Source organism: Carcharhinus amblyrhynchos, chromosome 26 (genome assembly GCF_965287045.1).
Source record: "Carcharhinus amblyrhynchos chromosome 26, sCarAmb.v2.hapA, whole genome shotgun sequence".
NCBI classification, from domain to species: Eukaryota; Metazoa; Chordata; class Chondrichthyes; order Carcharhiniformes; family Carcharhinidae; genus Carcharhinus; species Carcharhinus amblyrhynchos.
Window position 1 is genome coordinate 27,435,908 of NC_137349.1, and position 16,236 is coordinate 27,452,143.

General features: G+C 41.3%; 2 protein-coding genes across 2 annotated transcripts in view; both read right to left on the minus strand.

Moving 5' to 3' along the window:
* timm44 (translocase of inner mitochondrial membrane 44 homolog (yeast)) overlaps window positions 1-963 on the minus strand; it is an 80,442-nt gene extending 79,479 nt beyond the window's left edge. The window contains exon 1 of the mRNA XM_080212700.1: window positions 904-963. Coding sequence (XP_080068826.1) covers window positions 904-933 — 30 coding nt within the window. The 5' untranslated portion in view covers window positions 934-963. The remainder of the gene's footprint in view (window positions 1-903) is intronic.
* A 4,703-nt stretch (window positions 964-5,666) lies between these two features.
* Window positions 5,667-16,236, minus strand: part of LOC145358626 (myelin expression factor 2-like) — a 38,953-nt gene continuing 28,383 nt past the window's right edge. Inside the window, exons 14-18 of the mRNA XM_080212841.1 lie at window positions 15,584-15,715; window positions 13,354-13,410; window positions 9,832-10,211; window positions 6,283-6,334; window positions 5,667-6,020 (exon numbers count right to left, since the gene is read on the minus strand). Of these exons, the coding sequence (XP_080068967.1) occupies window positions 5,857-6,020; window positions 6,283-6,334; window positions 9,832-10,211; window positions 13,354-13,410; window positions 15,584-15,715 (785 nt within the window). The 3' untranslated portion in view covers window positions 5,667-5,856. The remainder of the gene's footprint in view (window positions 6,021-6,282; window positions 6,335-9,831; window positions 10,212-13,353; window positions 13,411-15,583; window positions 15,716-16,236) is intronic.

Genomic DNA, 16,236 nt, shown 5'->3' on the forward strand with positions numbered 1-16,236 from the left:
ATACAAGACAAAAATACATAAATAAGTGAGACAGAAATTGATTTACATGAGAGCAAATATCTGGTACTTCATTCCTCATTTGCCACAAGAGCTCACTAACTGAACATTGGTCAGATAGCAATTGTGAAGGGCTTTATGACTTAGCCAGATTACACCTTCATACAGGCACTGCACATCATTGACAGTAACCTTGACTGATCATGCCCCTTCAGTACATTCCTGGGCTCTGACAAGGAACTGAACTTCTTCAAGTGTGCAGTTCCATCACACGCCAATCATCATAAAACCCCTCATTCAGCACTTTCCCACACTCCCACATCCCCAGGCCTGAATTCTTCTGAAACCCCCTCACACATCATCCCCATCTCACTACCCCCAAGACATCACCCATCTCCTTCCTTCCCAAAGCACATCACAACAGACCTCTCGCCCAACACATCACTACCTCCCCCCCTCGTCTGAGTGGGGTTTCCTCTGGGTGTTTCGGTTTCTTCTCACACTCCAAAGATTGGGTGGATTAGTTAAATTGCCCCATAGGGTCAGAGGGCTAGCAGGATAAAGGTGTAAAGTTACAAGGATAGGGCCTGGGTGGGACTATTGTCAATGCAGGCTCAATGGGCCAAATAGCCTCCCTTCTGCACTGTAGGGATTCTTTGATTTGTCTATTCCCTTCTACCCCAAGACATCATCACTCCCCATCGCCCCCCCCCCGGAAGTCGCTTTACCAGTTCACCCCCACCGGCTTCCTAGGGTCACAGGCCATTTTCATTAGAGGGAAGGTTCGTTGCTGGGCCCACTGGTGCGATCAGTGTGCCCGATGGTGGCCCTCGCCACTCCACGCATGGACATGTGGCTCTGGACCTGAACACCGGGAGGGGAGGTCCCAACCGGCCACCTCCTCACCTGGAAAGCCCGGCTCCCGGCCGCCGCCATCTTGCCGCTGGATGTCCCTTTGGAGCGGAAGTGACGCAGGACGCCGGCGCGGTGGCGTCACAAACGGCTTGGCGCCAATAAATGTGGGAAGGGGGAGCGTGTGGATAATCAGGAGGGGAATATCTGGGGGGTCGGGGAAGAGAATAGTACGTGGACGCGGCGGGGGGGGAGAGAGATATTGAAAAGTGGATACTGGGGTCGGGATATATTGTGAGAATAGTTGGAGGAGGAGATATTATATCGATAAACGAGGGGTTATATTGTGTGCATATAGGTGAGGGATACAGCGGGTGGAGGAGGGGAATGATACTGGGTGGGAAGAGCATTGTGTGGGGATATATGGGAGCATATCGATATTGTATGGCTCTTGGGTGGACAGTAGGGGAGGAAGGAGATATTGTGCATGTAGAGGGATACTGGGGGTATATACTGCGTGGATTGTTGGGGTATTGTGTGGATACAGGGGGTAGGGGTCAATAGATTAATATGGGGAGAAATAGTGTGTGGATACTGGGAAGATACATATACATGCGACAGGAATATTTGTTGAGCAATGCTTAAAAACTTGGTGTACAGGGAAACGTCCCACCCAGCATTTATATCTGTTAGCAGATGCCTAGCTATGTCTCAGCACCTTCCAGAGGATATAAGGAAATTATAGAAATTTAACAATGTACTTGTTTGGGCATCTTTGTATTGTTTCTGTAAACTGGGGAAGTAACTGTCCACAAGTTATGGAATACTTGCCATTTCAAAACTTTTCAGCTGACATTCCTCACGTAAGAAATGGTACAAATGCTTATGTCCTTTCTTGAAGTGTGAAAGCAGAATTGACTCTAGTCACGATCGTGATTAATCTATGTGTCATTCACAAACTCAAAAGTTAAGCATTTGAACTTAAAAGGTCTTGCTACCTTTAAAGATCGCCCTGCTCATCTAATTGGCAGTTCTAGCATACTGGAAATTGTTACAGCAAAACAGGAAGAACTAGAAGTGAAAAAAATCCCAGAAAGTTGACCATAACAGGGAAGACACAGGTGCCGATACTGGAGCAAAGGGAAGTGAGCTGATCAGGTTGGAGGTTAGAAACAGGTGGACCATGAATATGAAGAATTTTTAAATTCAGAGGTATGAGATTGGGAGAAGAGTCAAAATTTAATTAGCAATGCCAAGTGTGACAACAAGCATTACTTGAAAGAGCACAGGCATCAGGATTTTTTGATGAACCAGTTTACAGTTTAGCCAGATTACATAGCCACATCTGGTGCAAAGAAAAGCACAGATGGATTTTAACAGCAGATAGAAATTAGATAAGAGTCAAAAGATTTGCAGCAGTTGAAGTAGAAACAGGCAGTTTGACAGAAACAAATAAGAAATGTTAAGTGGAGCTCAGGGTCAAACAGGATGCCAAGATTGTAAACAGCCTGGTTCAGTATCTGTCGGAGGGGAGGTTCTCGGAAGTCAGCTCTTAAATTTACTTGCAAGTCTAGAGATCCCCTGACCTGGCAGTGACCGAGAACCCCAACATGTGAACTTGCCATCAGCTCAATCATGACCTCAGATGTCATCCACTTACCAGCCTTGGTCTGGACACCCAATGAAGCAAACTGCAGCCCAACAGCAACCTGGAATGCCTGACTACCAACTGGCAGACCCATCTATCAATGCACCAACCGCAAGCAAGGCAACAAATCTTCCAGCCACGCACCGATCAGAATAAACATTATTGGACACACCTATCCCCTTAAACACCCTTACTACCTTCAGTCTCCCAGGCACAAAAAGCAGTCACTCCAGGAAGTGCGGCAAACGTGCTGCCCTGTCGGTGTGAAACACAGTCCCAAAGCCCCCTTCCCCAGCTTACTCCTTGCAAATGTCCAATCTCTGGAAAGCAAGCTGGACAAACTTAAAACCAGACTCACTTGTCAAAGGGAACTGAGGGATTGCTTTGTGCTGTTTCAGAGACATGGCTCTTTCCTGTTTCACCAGACTGTGCACTAAAACCAGAGGACTTCTCAATCCACTGAACGGACTGCACAACAGCCTCAGGCAAGGCTAGGGGAGGTGGGGGTTTGCTTCCTGATCAACAGCTCATGGTGCCTAGACATAGCACCACTGGCAAGTTTCTGCTCCCTGGACCTAGAATACCTGATGTCAAAACGCTATCCATACTAACTTCCATGGGAGTTCACTTCTTATCCTGACAGTAGTTTACATGCAGGTGTGAAGATTGCATTGGGCAAAAGAGACACTACTACAATTAACCTCGAGACAAAACATCCTGAGGCCTTGTTCATTGTGGCCAGGGACTTCAATCAGGCCAAGCTCAAGACTGCCGTACCAAGATACCACCAACATATCTCCTGTTCCCCAGAGGCCCAAACATTCTGGACCACTGCTACACAAATCTCAAACATGCCTACCACTGTACTGCCTGCCACTTTGGCAAATCAGACACAAGGCAGTGCTCTTGCTCCCAGCTTACAAGCAAAAACTGAAATAGGAGAATCCATCAAAGAAAGTTATGCAATGTTGGTCTGATGAATCGGATGATCTCCTACAGGACTGCTTAAGAGTCCATAAACTGGTCAATATTTAACAACACTGCAACCAGCCTGAACAAGTACACCACTACAGTAACTGACTTCATTAGTGTGTTTAAGGCTGGTGTGCCAAAGCAGCAAATCTGCGTTTCCCCAACTGAAAACCATGGATGAACAGATATCCACTGCTTGAAGTCTAGGTCTGAGGCATTCAAGGTGACCCCGACTTGTACAAGAAAGCCAAATATGACCTCAGGAAATCCATCAAAAATGCCAAAAGGACGGTACCAGACTAAGCTAGAGTCCCCCACATGGAACCCCACCAACTATGGCAAGGTCTGCAAGACATGACAGGCTACAAGATGAAGGCATGCAAAATCACCAGCTCCAATGCATCCCTCCATGAGCTCAATGCATCCTATGACTTCTTGCTTAAAATGGGCAGAGAGCACAACCTCCATCTAGGAAGAACCTGTATCCAAGGTCACCACTGCAGGTATCAAGGCAGCCTTCTTGAAGGACAATCCATGGAAAGCAACTGGTCCAGCTGGGGTAGCTGGATGAGCACTCAGATCTTGGGTGGATCAAACAATATTCACAGACATCTTCAACCTCGTTTTACAACCTATCCATTTCAAGTTGATCATCCAGTGGCTCTGACATCCATCATGAAATGCTTCGAAAGGTAGTCATGGTACAAATCAATTCCGGCCTCCCAGATTGCCTAGAGCCATTACAGTTCACCTACCACTGCAACAGATCCACAGCAGATGTCATCTCCCTGGCCCTGTACTCAATCCTGGAATATCCAGATAACAAAGACACCTACGTCAGGCTCCTATTTATTAAGCCCAGCCTTCAACATTATTCCAACAAAATTCATTTCCAAACTCTGTGGTCTGGGGCTCTACTCCTCCCTCTGCAACTGGATCCTGAGTTTCCTAAGTCACAGACCACAATCAGTAAGGATAGGCGATACCACCTCCTCCATAATCATCCTCAAAGCCAATGCCCCACAAGGCCGTCTCCTCAGCCCCTTACTATAGTCCTTATACACCTAAGTGGCCAAATTCCCCTCCAGCTCAATTTTCAAGTTTGCCGATGACAATAGTGGATTGGATCTCAAACAATGACGATGGAATACAGGAGAGAATCTGGTGAACTGGTGTGATGACAATAATCATGCCCTCAAAATGTCAAAGGAGTCATCAACTTCAGGAAGCATAATGGAGGACATGCCCTGTCTACATCAATGGGGAAGTAGAAGAAATGGTCAAGAGTTTCAAGATTTTAGGTGTCCAGATCACCAATCTATCCTGATCCCCCTTTCTAACTACAGTTAGAAAGCCCACCAATGCCTTACTTTCTCAAAAGACCAAGGAAATTTGATATGTCCACCACGACTCTCACCAACACTTAGAAATAACCATAGAAAGCACTTTTTCTGGTTATATCGCAGCTTGGTATGGCTCCTGCTGTACCCAAGAATGCAAGAAACTACAAAAGGTCTTGAACAAAGCTCAGTCAGTCACTCATTCAAACCAGCCTCCCACCCATTGACTGACTACACTTCCGACTGCCATGGAAAAACAGCCAACATATTTAAGGACCCAACACACACTGGACATCTCTTCCACCTTCTTCCAATGGGAAAAAGATTCCCAAGTCCAATGATATGTACCAACTGACTGAAGAACAGCTTCTTCCCTGCTGTCAGACTTCTAAATGTACCTAGCTCACATTAAATTGATTTTTCTCTACATCCCAAGTATGACTGTAACACTATATTCTACACACTGCTTTTCTCAAATGGACCATATGCCTTGTTTGTACAGTGTGCAAAAAGCAATACTCACTGTATATGTAACAAAAATAAAAGAAAATGAAACATAAGCAAAAAATTCCATTGCTAGTGTTAAAAGCCGATAACTACTAAAATATGCAAAACTCAGTTCGAACATAGGTGTCGTTCAAAAGAACTTATTCTAATCCTTCAATTTTATAATCCAACTATGCCAAAAATCAGATTTTCTGGATAACAATATTTGTGTAAATTCAACTGCATATCAGTTCTGCAGTGGACAATGTTTACAAAGTTTCAATACCTAGTTCAAAATATAAACTAACTTGACACCGCATTACTACGAGAAGTTATGTTTCGGTTGTAGAATATAATCACAAAACAATAAATAAATTTTCCCAAATCACATTTATTATCGAATCACTAATACAGAAGTGTATTTTTCACACTAAATAAAAACAAAATGCAATGTGCACATTGTCAAACTGTTCATTCAATTTTTTTTAATGAATGGAACAAAAACATTAAAAGGACAGTTTCACTGTTTGGTCGTTTTAAAAATTCTACTAAAAATGGATTCTAAACATTTCTGTCAAGTCGGACATCAATTTCCCTGCCGTAAAGTCGGATTCCATTCATCATCCTGCAGGCACGCTCCGCAGAATCTGGACTCTCAAAACGAACCACACCACAGCCCTTAGACTTCCCATTTTCCATCTTAATATCCGCATAATGCACATATCCTGTATTTAAAAACAAAATCAGGAAAGAATGAATTGCCAATAACTAGATTGTATTTTTTAAATTGTGCTTCTAGGATGAGTGTTCAATATGGGTTAATTTACAAGGATAGGATTTTCTCAAACCTGAAAAGTGAAAGATTGTGTTTACACACCACGTCAAGATTTTTCTCAAACAATTGCAACAAAAAGGTTCAATATAAATAGTTATGGTTTCCTTCCAATAAAAGGAAGCTACCTTTCGACGAGAGACGTGCAAACTTACCAAATTCACTGAATTTATCTTTCAGCATTTGCCAGGTGATGTCATATGGAAGCTGGAGAAAATAATAGAATTTTTTTTTAAAAACAAGCTGTACAGCCTATACAACTAACATCTCTGCATTTATACAAATAGTGCAATGAACAGAGCTTTAGGACAAAGCTGAACATCTACATCAAATCAGGCCTTTGCTATTATTCCAAGTCTTTCATTATAACTATTTTATAGTACCTTTGAGAAACAAAAAAGCTACCATTCTTGTTTATTTCATAGAACAAATAGTGGGAAGGATGGAGAGGAGTAGGGTCATAGTGACATTATCCTAGCACTCTTGCACTTCAGTAATAAGACACAATTACCCCAATATTGAATAAGGCAGTGATACTAGGAGGAAGGGAAACCATTTATAGAAGTTCAGCAGAATTTGCTTGATTAATGCCTCCTGACCAATGAAAAGAGGGAATTATACAATCTAGTATTAGTGATTGAAGTAGATCACATGAAGAACATCTATTGGGAACATCTAGTATTTTACAATTTGATTTAGCTATGAAGAAAGAACAATTTAGATTAAAAATCCCCAACCGAAGGGCAGCTAATTTCAGCCAGTTCAGGGATCTGATCTGGCCCAGGCAAATTTTAAAAGATTGTTTACAGGGGGGGGGGGGAGGAGTGGCTGGCTAGGTCAAGATTTATTACCTATCCTTAACTGCCCTTGAGAAAGTGATAGCTGCCTTCTAGAACTGTTGCACTCCCTGTGATGTAGGCACACAGTGCTGTTAGGGAGTTCCAGCATTTTAGAATCAGAATGTCTACAGTGCAGAAGGCAGCAATTTGGCCCCATCAAGTCTGCACCGACCACAATCTCACCCAGCCCTTATCCCCATAGCCCCACATATTTACCGTTAGTCCTCCTGCCACTAAGGGGCAATTTAGCATTGTCAATCCACCTAATCTGCACATCTTTGGACTGAGAGAGAAAACTCCACACACACTGCAAACCATGCTGGGAATCATACCCAGGTCCTTGGCGCTGTGAGGTAGCAGTGCTAACAACTGTGCCACTCCAGTTTTGACCCAGCGATACCAAAGGACGATATGTTTCCAAATCAGAATGAGGTGTGGCTTGGAGGGGGACTTGTAGGTGGTGTTCCCATGAATCTGCTGCCCTTTCTAGATGGTAGCTGTAGTGGGTTTGGAAAATGCTATCTAAGAATAAGCAGCCTTTGAGTTCCTGCAATGCATCTTGTAGATGGTACACATTATTGCTACTGTGCAAAGACCTGCAGTCAGCAAAGCAATGGGAGGCCTTTAATGAGATGGTTTGGGTATAAGACAAGCTCACTGAAAAACAAAGGAGTTAGAATGAGTTGAAAAAGGGATATTTAAGGAAGTTTGCTATTGCAGGGCAGAATAAGGCTAAACATAAAAGAGAACAGAAGTGAAAAAGAGGAGACACAGAAGTAGAATAGATTAGTTATGAATGCTATAAAGAGCATTCTGAAGATCTTCTGCAGGGACATTTAAATAACTGATAGGGCAGCAGTTGGGTGATTAGGCGGTAGAAGGCATGGCTGAAGTTCTCAGTAATTTGCATCAGTGTACATACAGAGAAAGATGGATTTCAAAGCAATGGCAAACATTATGGTAGCTAGGATTTTGGTCAAGATAAATATAGATAAAAGAGAAGGCGGCATTAGGAACGTTGCAGGTACTTAAAATGGATGTCACCCAGTTTGGATTTTAATCATTGCATTTGAGATTGCTGAAATCGTAGAGATGCTGGTCATCTTTCAATTCTCCTTTGAGGCAGGCTGGTACCCAAGAATGGCAGTGTTGCAAATGGGAAGGATAAACAAAGCAATTACAGAAAAGTTTATTGCAGTAGGCAAACTTTTAGAAACTATAAATCGGGGCAGTTAAGTGCATTTTGGATAAGCATGGGCCAATAAAAAAGCCAGCAAGTATTTATGGGAAAATAGTGTTTCTTGCTGAGGTAATGAAGTATACAAGGGCAGTGCAAGTGATATTGCATGCATGGATTTTCAAAGTACAAATTAGGCCACTTAAAATTGAAACCCACAGGATAATAAGGATCAGTAGTATTATGAATACAAAATTGGCCACGAGACAAAGTTATGACATATGGCTGCTTTTAAGATGGAAGGAAGAAACGTGGAGATCCCAACCATCAAATAGGACTTTTAAAAATATAGATTTATGACTTGGACTTCGAGGTATAGGGCTCAGTCAACTTGGCAATCTGCAGTGACAAAACTTGGATATGTCAGAGGAAAATGACATCCTGGGAATGTTAAGGTTGGTGGAATGAGTGAATATATGACAAATTAAATTCAATACAAAAAGTGTAATGATCCTGCATTTTGGAAGGATGAATGTGGAGATGCCATACATGCTGTATGGTACAGGCGACCTGGGGTGCGAGAGAGCACGAATCTCTGAAGATGGAAACAAAGATGAGAAAAATAAAGTATGTGGGATCTTGAGCTTTACTAATAGAATAAGAGGGTACAAAAACCAAAAGTTTATACACCTTAGAAAGAACACGTGTGACCTCAGCTACAGGCTTGTGCCCAGTCCTGGGCACCACACATTAGGAAGGGCGCAAAGGCTTGAGTGAGCACAGGAGAGGTTTACCAGAATGGCTTCAAGAATGATGGATTGAAATTGAATGGGTAGATTCCAAAAGCCACGTTTTTTCAGAACAAAGGAAGTCAAGGGCAGATTTGACGGAGCAGTTGAAAAATCAACTGTTTAGATCACAGGAAATAAAGAAAATTTGTTTCCATTGGCTTGAGTTGATAAGAGGGAGCAGTTTCAACATTAGCAAAAGAACCAGAGATAACAGGAGGAAAAAAAAACTTACCCATGCAATGAGCAGCTAAGATTTGGAATACACTGTCTGACCTGAGTTTTCAAGAAGGAATTGAAAAATACTTGTAGACAAAAAATGCAGCCATATGAGTAAAGAACTGGGATGCAAGACAAACTGGCTTGTTCCTTGAAAGAGACAGCAGAGAATCACTGGGCAAAAATGCCTGTTCTATGCTACACTGTTCTGCAATTCCAGGACCTAAACACATGCTTAGGCTGTTGCCCGCATAGCAAGGTTATTAAACAAATCAGGTTTGCCTTTGCGAAGAGTTGTCTACTTATACAGGGTGCTGTGCTAGCAGGTTGCCAGTACTCAGTATCATTCCACCAAGAGTCATCACCTCCAGGAAGGGAAGGCAAAGATTCCAAAGCATTTCTCTTGCAGTTTACAGAAGTTCTATCTGGTATTTGTTCTTAAATAAAGTTAAATTTGAAGCAGCATTACTAAAAAAAGATGCATTTAGCAGACTGACATACATTACAAATGAGTCACAATTTGTCGTCATTGATTTCTTCCTGATTGAATTGTTTCTTTCTCCTTTTTGTTCACACTGTACTAAACTGGTTTTAGTTCAAATGACATTACACAAGCTGTTAACTGTAATGCATTACCAGCATTTGTTTTGTTTTCTTTAAAATTGAGAAAAATATACTCACATTTCGAACAAAAATTTGACAGATCCTTCTTGAATTAATATTTCCAGTACCACTTCCCATTGATCCTCCGTAGTTCCCACTGAAACGATTACGATCCATGTCGGCGGACTTGTCAAAACCGCCTGCCATTCCAGAACCCATGCGATCCATACCACCACCCATTCTATCAGTATTTTGGCCCATCCAGTCCATTCCAGGTCCAGGTCCCATGCGATCAACATTCGATGTCATCCCCGAGCCCATGTTGGATCCAATTCTATCCATTCCCAGACCAGATCTGTCCATAGCGCCACCCATACGATCCATTCCAGGTCCCATGCGATCCATGTTATCCATACCAATCCCTCCACCCATTTTATTCATTGCTCCCATTCCAATACCTATGGAGGGAAAAGTACTTTAATCATGCAAACCTTTTTCAAATGTGATGTAACTGAATGCAGATTGTTGTACACTATTTTAACACAACATTTGGGTGAGGGGTCTCAGACAGCAACGTTTCTTTTCTGATCTCCTTAGCAGGCTCAGTGGGACGTAGCAATCAGACCATGGAGCGCATCTCACTAGGCCACACCCACTTAACCTTGGCAAGAAAAGAATCATGTGCATGTCATAAGGCCTCTGATGTCAGCAGTTGCCCACTAGTGAAAATGTGCCACAGGCTCTATTACTTCCATGAAGAGGGAGCTTATGACCCAGAGCCCCTGCATGAGTAATCCCTTAAATGAAAAGAGTAGCCAATCCCTTTCTTGTAGCAAAACACATAATTCAAAGAGCATACTCTCCACTTAGCCCTTTTAAACTGAGCGTTGTCTGTTGGAAACAAAAATCAATTGAAACTCAGCAACCAAAGATCCGGAGGGATGGAAAGTATAGTATGTGAATAATACACCAATTTGGATCTCCCATAGTGTTGCCCATGGAATGTTAGGATGAAATTGTTTCAAGTGACATGGCTGCAGCACAATTCCAGCACCTTCAAAATTTGTAAAGCTCCACCCAGTGGCAGAAGTATGCTTCAGCAGGCACCACAACAGTGATAGCCAAATAATGTATGCATCTTCGCATTTACCCTTCTGGCCCCCATCAAGGTTTACTTATCTGGGTATTCATATTATTCCTGGTTCTCGGCAGTTTAAGGCAAACATTGCTCCATCATTGGTCTCTTATGAAGTGGGACCGCATTCTGAATGTGTTGTCTAAGCTACTTTATCCTCTGCAAACGCTACCTATCCTGTTGTCAGTTAAGATCCTTAAAAGAAATTTATGGTTTGCTCAGTTCTTTTGTTTGAGCAAAAAGCAGCAATTTAAAATGGCCTGGTTTCTAAAGGAGAGATACACATGCTAAATATCAAGATGTATCATTAGCTTCCCAGCTTAGATTTATTTGTGAATGGGTCAAGGGAAATCCTTCCTCTAAATGGCTTGATGTTGAAGTTGACCAGTCCTTGTACTCCTGCAGACACTTATTTCTCAGGGATCCCAAGGTGATGTTAGAAAAAAGATAATCCTATTGTTATTAACACACTGAAGGCTGGGAAGAATAGTCCGCGAGTTAGAATCAAACTCTATAGGGCAGAAAAATGAAACAATTCAGCCGATTGAATCTGCACTGACAGCAAAGTAGGCTCTATCACCATAATCCCACATATTTACCCTGCTAATCCCTCTTACTTACACATCCTGGGACACTGAAGGGCAATTTAGCCTAGTCAATGCATCTAACCTGCACATCTTTGGACTGTGGGAGGAAACCAGAGCACCCAGAGGAAACCCACACAAACACAGGGAGAACATACAAATTCTACACAGACAGAGACCCAAGCCAGGAATTGAACCCATACTTCTGGAGCTGTTAAGTAGCCGTGCTAACCACTGTGCCACCCATCTGGAGGAGAGCTTTCATTTATCTTATACTCTTTCTCCATTTCAGTGTAATCTGCATTTCTTGCCAGGTCTTGTGGATGACAGTTTTGATATTTGGAGCAATAGAAATCTCTGTATACCAGGTAATGTGTTTGACAGCACTACCTGGTTATCTTTTGAACAGCTATGTTAACAACTTGATATTCCAAAACACACTTAAAGGTAGTGGCAACTTACGGACTTCATCCTTACTAAGGCAACTCTTCACTTTGATGCCAAGATTTTCCCGGTGGAAAAAATTCTTGGAGCCCAGGCAATTAGTTAGTAAATTTTACAACACTATGCACTAGATCGTGTGAAAATACATTGGGCACGCTGAGGCCTTGGGAGAGACGTGCAGTAAATATCGATAGAGGCATGGGTTGCACAGGGAATGTGCTAAAAAAGGAACTTAGCTTAAGATATTACGCTCTATATTGTTCCAAGCTTGCGGCACAGCATACCCACCTTACTCGTTTCAGAGTTGGTGCAGAAGCTATAAGCTGAATAGCCTTCCTTTGCATTGTAGGGGTTCTATAGCACTGCTTGCATTCTTTTTGGCCAAGGTTAGTTTAATGTTCTTACGAGTTCAAGAGGATCTTTGATACAACCTTAGAATTTGACCCCTTGCATCTGATAATGGTCTCCCAGGCAAAATGATTAGTGAAGCAAATGGGAAAAGGCTGTACAATATCCTAACATTTGCAGCACAGAAGAAAATCTTTTGCTCAAAGAATAGCGATAAGTCTCAATTTAGAAATTGCATAAAATCATCCTGGAGTGTATAGCAATGTAATTCTTGACATTACTTTGAGCCAAATCACATAGATTCCATAAGGTGTGGGACCCTTATCTTAGAAGTTCTGGGCTCTGCATTGTCCAATGTACTCCTATAAGTTTGCCATTAAGTTTTGTAGCTCTGTTGCCATTATCTTGTGACCTTGGTTGTGCACCACTGAGCCAATTGTTGTTGCATCCTGTTACCCTGATACTTTGATATATCCTTTCATTACTTGTATGATGGGAGGTGCTGGGTATAATGAATTATCCAAACCGTGTTGGGTTTTTCCCCTGTCTACATGTACTTGTTTGAGAGTTTGTTGCATTATTTGTAAATAAAAATGAACATCTTCAGTAAAAAATATATTTTAATTGCTAGGTGGAGCTGGAAGGGTAGTTGCAATGTTTAATTACGTGAATATTACTACAATTGTATTTATACAGATGTAGGACCACCAGTGCCCTGGAAATGACCTTATAAACATTTTGTATAAAAGTTTCCTGTCTGTATACTTTAATTTTTATTATCTGTAAGAAACTGTACATTGCAGTTTAATTCAAGGCTCAAACTGTTGTGGATTTACTCAATTTTGTAAGCACTCTTCTCCATTCCCGTGGGGATGAACTAAGTGCAGCTTTATAACTAAGATGCATTACTTATTGCCATTTTACTTTTCAATCTGTACCCCAGAATATTTGTTATTTGCAACACATTTATTTGCTGCACTTATGTAACACCTTGTTAAGAGTGACAAACTATTCACAGAATTGTATTTGGATCTTAAAATGTTGTTTTTCTAACAAGCTCAAAGTAAATAAGCGTTTAAATGTATTTACCCATGCCTGATCCCATGCCTGGTGTACCAGCAGCCATGCCACCACTCATCCCACCAGCTAAAACAGGAGATTTAAAAATATGCAAATTAAACATTAGAAGAGAAAACTGTAATGTCATCATGAATGCTATGATGTTAGGAATTAGTTTATCCTCTATCTGCAAGATTTACAAGTTGACGATGCCCCTCACCAAACTCACTTTCATCTAAGAATTGCTTAATGCATTGAATCCTTTATGGCCCATTAACTTTATACAGTTGAACCACAAGTACCAGGGAATTCTATGGTCCAATTCCTAGTCTGCACTGTTATGTCGTCTTAGAGAGGCTAACTCTTCTGAATTAGGAAGAAGAAAGTCACCAAGGTTCTCAATCCTGATTATTACAGGTGTATGGATTACTGGTGACAGTTATGGTCAGGCTAAATCACAATGTTCACTGTAACTAAATGGGAAGGGAGAGGTTAAATTTGTCAAAAAGGTAAAATGATTCAACTCACCTATTTTGGAATCTAATCAATAGACTCAAATTAAACAAGATACTTAACTGTAAAATGCCACTCGTCAAAATGACTACACCTGTGAACTAAAACTAAAGTAAATCACAATGCCTTTAGTTTTGACAAAAGGTCATCTAGACTCGAAATGTCAGCTCTTCCCTCCTTACAGATGCTGCCAGACTGCCTGAGATTTTCCAGCATTTTCTCTTTTGGTTAAAGTAAATCACAATGTTTCTAAAACAAGTCACATGTTAAAAGTCACCTACACAATCAGATTTTCAGTAAAGCAGGTCTTGCATGTCACTCGTTGTGAAGTTAGTTTGTAAAACTTTTAAAATTGTAAAACCGTTCAAAAGGTTTTTTCTGTACTTGGAGATGTAGGTGCAAATGCAAGTACACAGAGCATAGAATGAAACATTCTAGCGAGAGGTTAGGCAGTAACATTGCCAAGACAACAGGCTGTTTTTGAATTTTAACCAATTTAAAATAGGTGCTTGAATAACAGCAGCCTATAAGATTTGAACGTGATGCTTTGGTAACCTGTAAGCCCACCTGGTGTGGATAGGGGCAGGGAAGGTGGAGGACCTCCTCGTGAACTGCTCCTGGGCCATATAGGTCCAGGCAGTGGGCAGCCGAGAGGGTCATCCAACCCAACTGCCTCTCTATCATGGCTATATTCATGTCTGGGTATCCCTGGAGAGGGCACTGTTAATACCTTCCATGCCCACTGGGCTCCATAGGGACTGAGGTGCACGATTGACCCCTTTAATCACATTTTAACTTGATGTAGAAAGGAAACTTAAAACTTTATTCTTTGTTTCAGGTAGTTCTCCTCCTTTTGGGGGCTGCTCCTTTTAATTTGTCATTTAGTTTTTTGGTTGGCCAAAAAGAGTGATAACCTGTAAACCAATCCATTGTGGAGATATTGCTATCTCATCAGCTATGTAACAGCCAGCTCCTAGCTCCAGAGAGCTAGCCTGCATCTGCCTTTTCCACAGCTAGTAGCTTTGAGCTCAAAAACCTTATCAGAATAGAGCAGGTACCAAAAAGAAGCCAGAGGTTCCAGACAGTATAAATCAGTAGAGACAGACGATCCCAGAAAACGAAACAAAACATGGTAGTATTTTCAGAATGACTAAAATGTATTTGTGTTAATAAGTGGGAACTGTATTCATTTAAACAGCATATATTAGAATGTTTTATTCAGTTTATTAATAGTTTAATTAACCTGTTCACTGTTAGCTAGATAAATCAAGTGTTACTTGTTGATTTGAATCTCAGCTAATTACTTTGATTTAACCACTAAAAGTTGAAGTGCAGATTGCGCTATTTCTCACGCAGACAGACTGAGGCAAGGTACTCCTTTGAGTGGTTAAGTGTTATTCTCAAATGGGATCAACCACCCCTTCATAACAATCTCATTTAAACCACCTAATCTTAGTCCCACACTGAAGTCAGTAAAATGCCACAAAAGCTTCATTTATCAGATGACAGGAACAAAACTATGGATGCAGACCGTTATAGGTAATCTCGCAATATAAAGTACCAAAAATGGAGAAGGGAAGGCAGATGGCTCAGTTTAATGAGGAAACAAAGATCTATAAAAGGCAACAAATATAGTCACAATTTTGATCTGGATTTTCCAAAACAGCAAGCCCACCTGTTAGAAATCTAAAAGGAAACCAATGTTAACATTTTCTTTTGCAAAATTTATGGTTCAAATGTAGCTTACCCATTCCTCCGCCAAAGGAATCCCCATATCCACGAGACATTCCCATATCATTTCTCCCAAAGTCACGGTCAAAACCACTGCCACCCATTCCTCCACCACTGCCTGGACCATACATTCCTCCTTGGTACATGTCTGCAAGCCATAAATAAGTATGCTAATGAAGTACATAATTGCACAATTTTAGTGTCTCTACCTACAAGTGTTTGCTGATAAACAAGATGTGAGTAATACAACTGTTAAATATGCTCAGTAAGTTCGTCCAAATCCAACCAAATAGACCAGTGTCATAAACAGTAACTTTGTATATATTCAGGAATCATCTTTTACACCCCTGGGTATTAGCATCTATATCAATTTTGCATATTAATAGGTTGTCATTGCCACAAAACCATTTTTAAATGTCAGTAATTCAATTTAAGTGCCTCTTTTTATACATGCACACGGTCAGGTTTAGCCATAGTGTTCATTGTGGTATAATTTTATATACATATTCAAATATCATTTAATACCCTTTAAACATGTCAAAGCCCTTGGGTAGATTGCTACAGATTCAACTCTGTATCCATTTTATACCAAAATGGTCTCAGCTGGTTCACTAAGTACCTGAGCCATACAAGTGAGGAATGGTGCAGGTCTTAGCTGCACCATCTTAG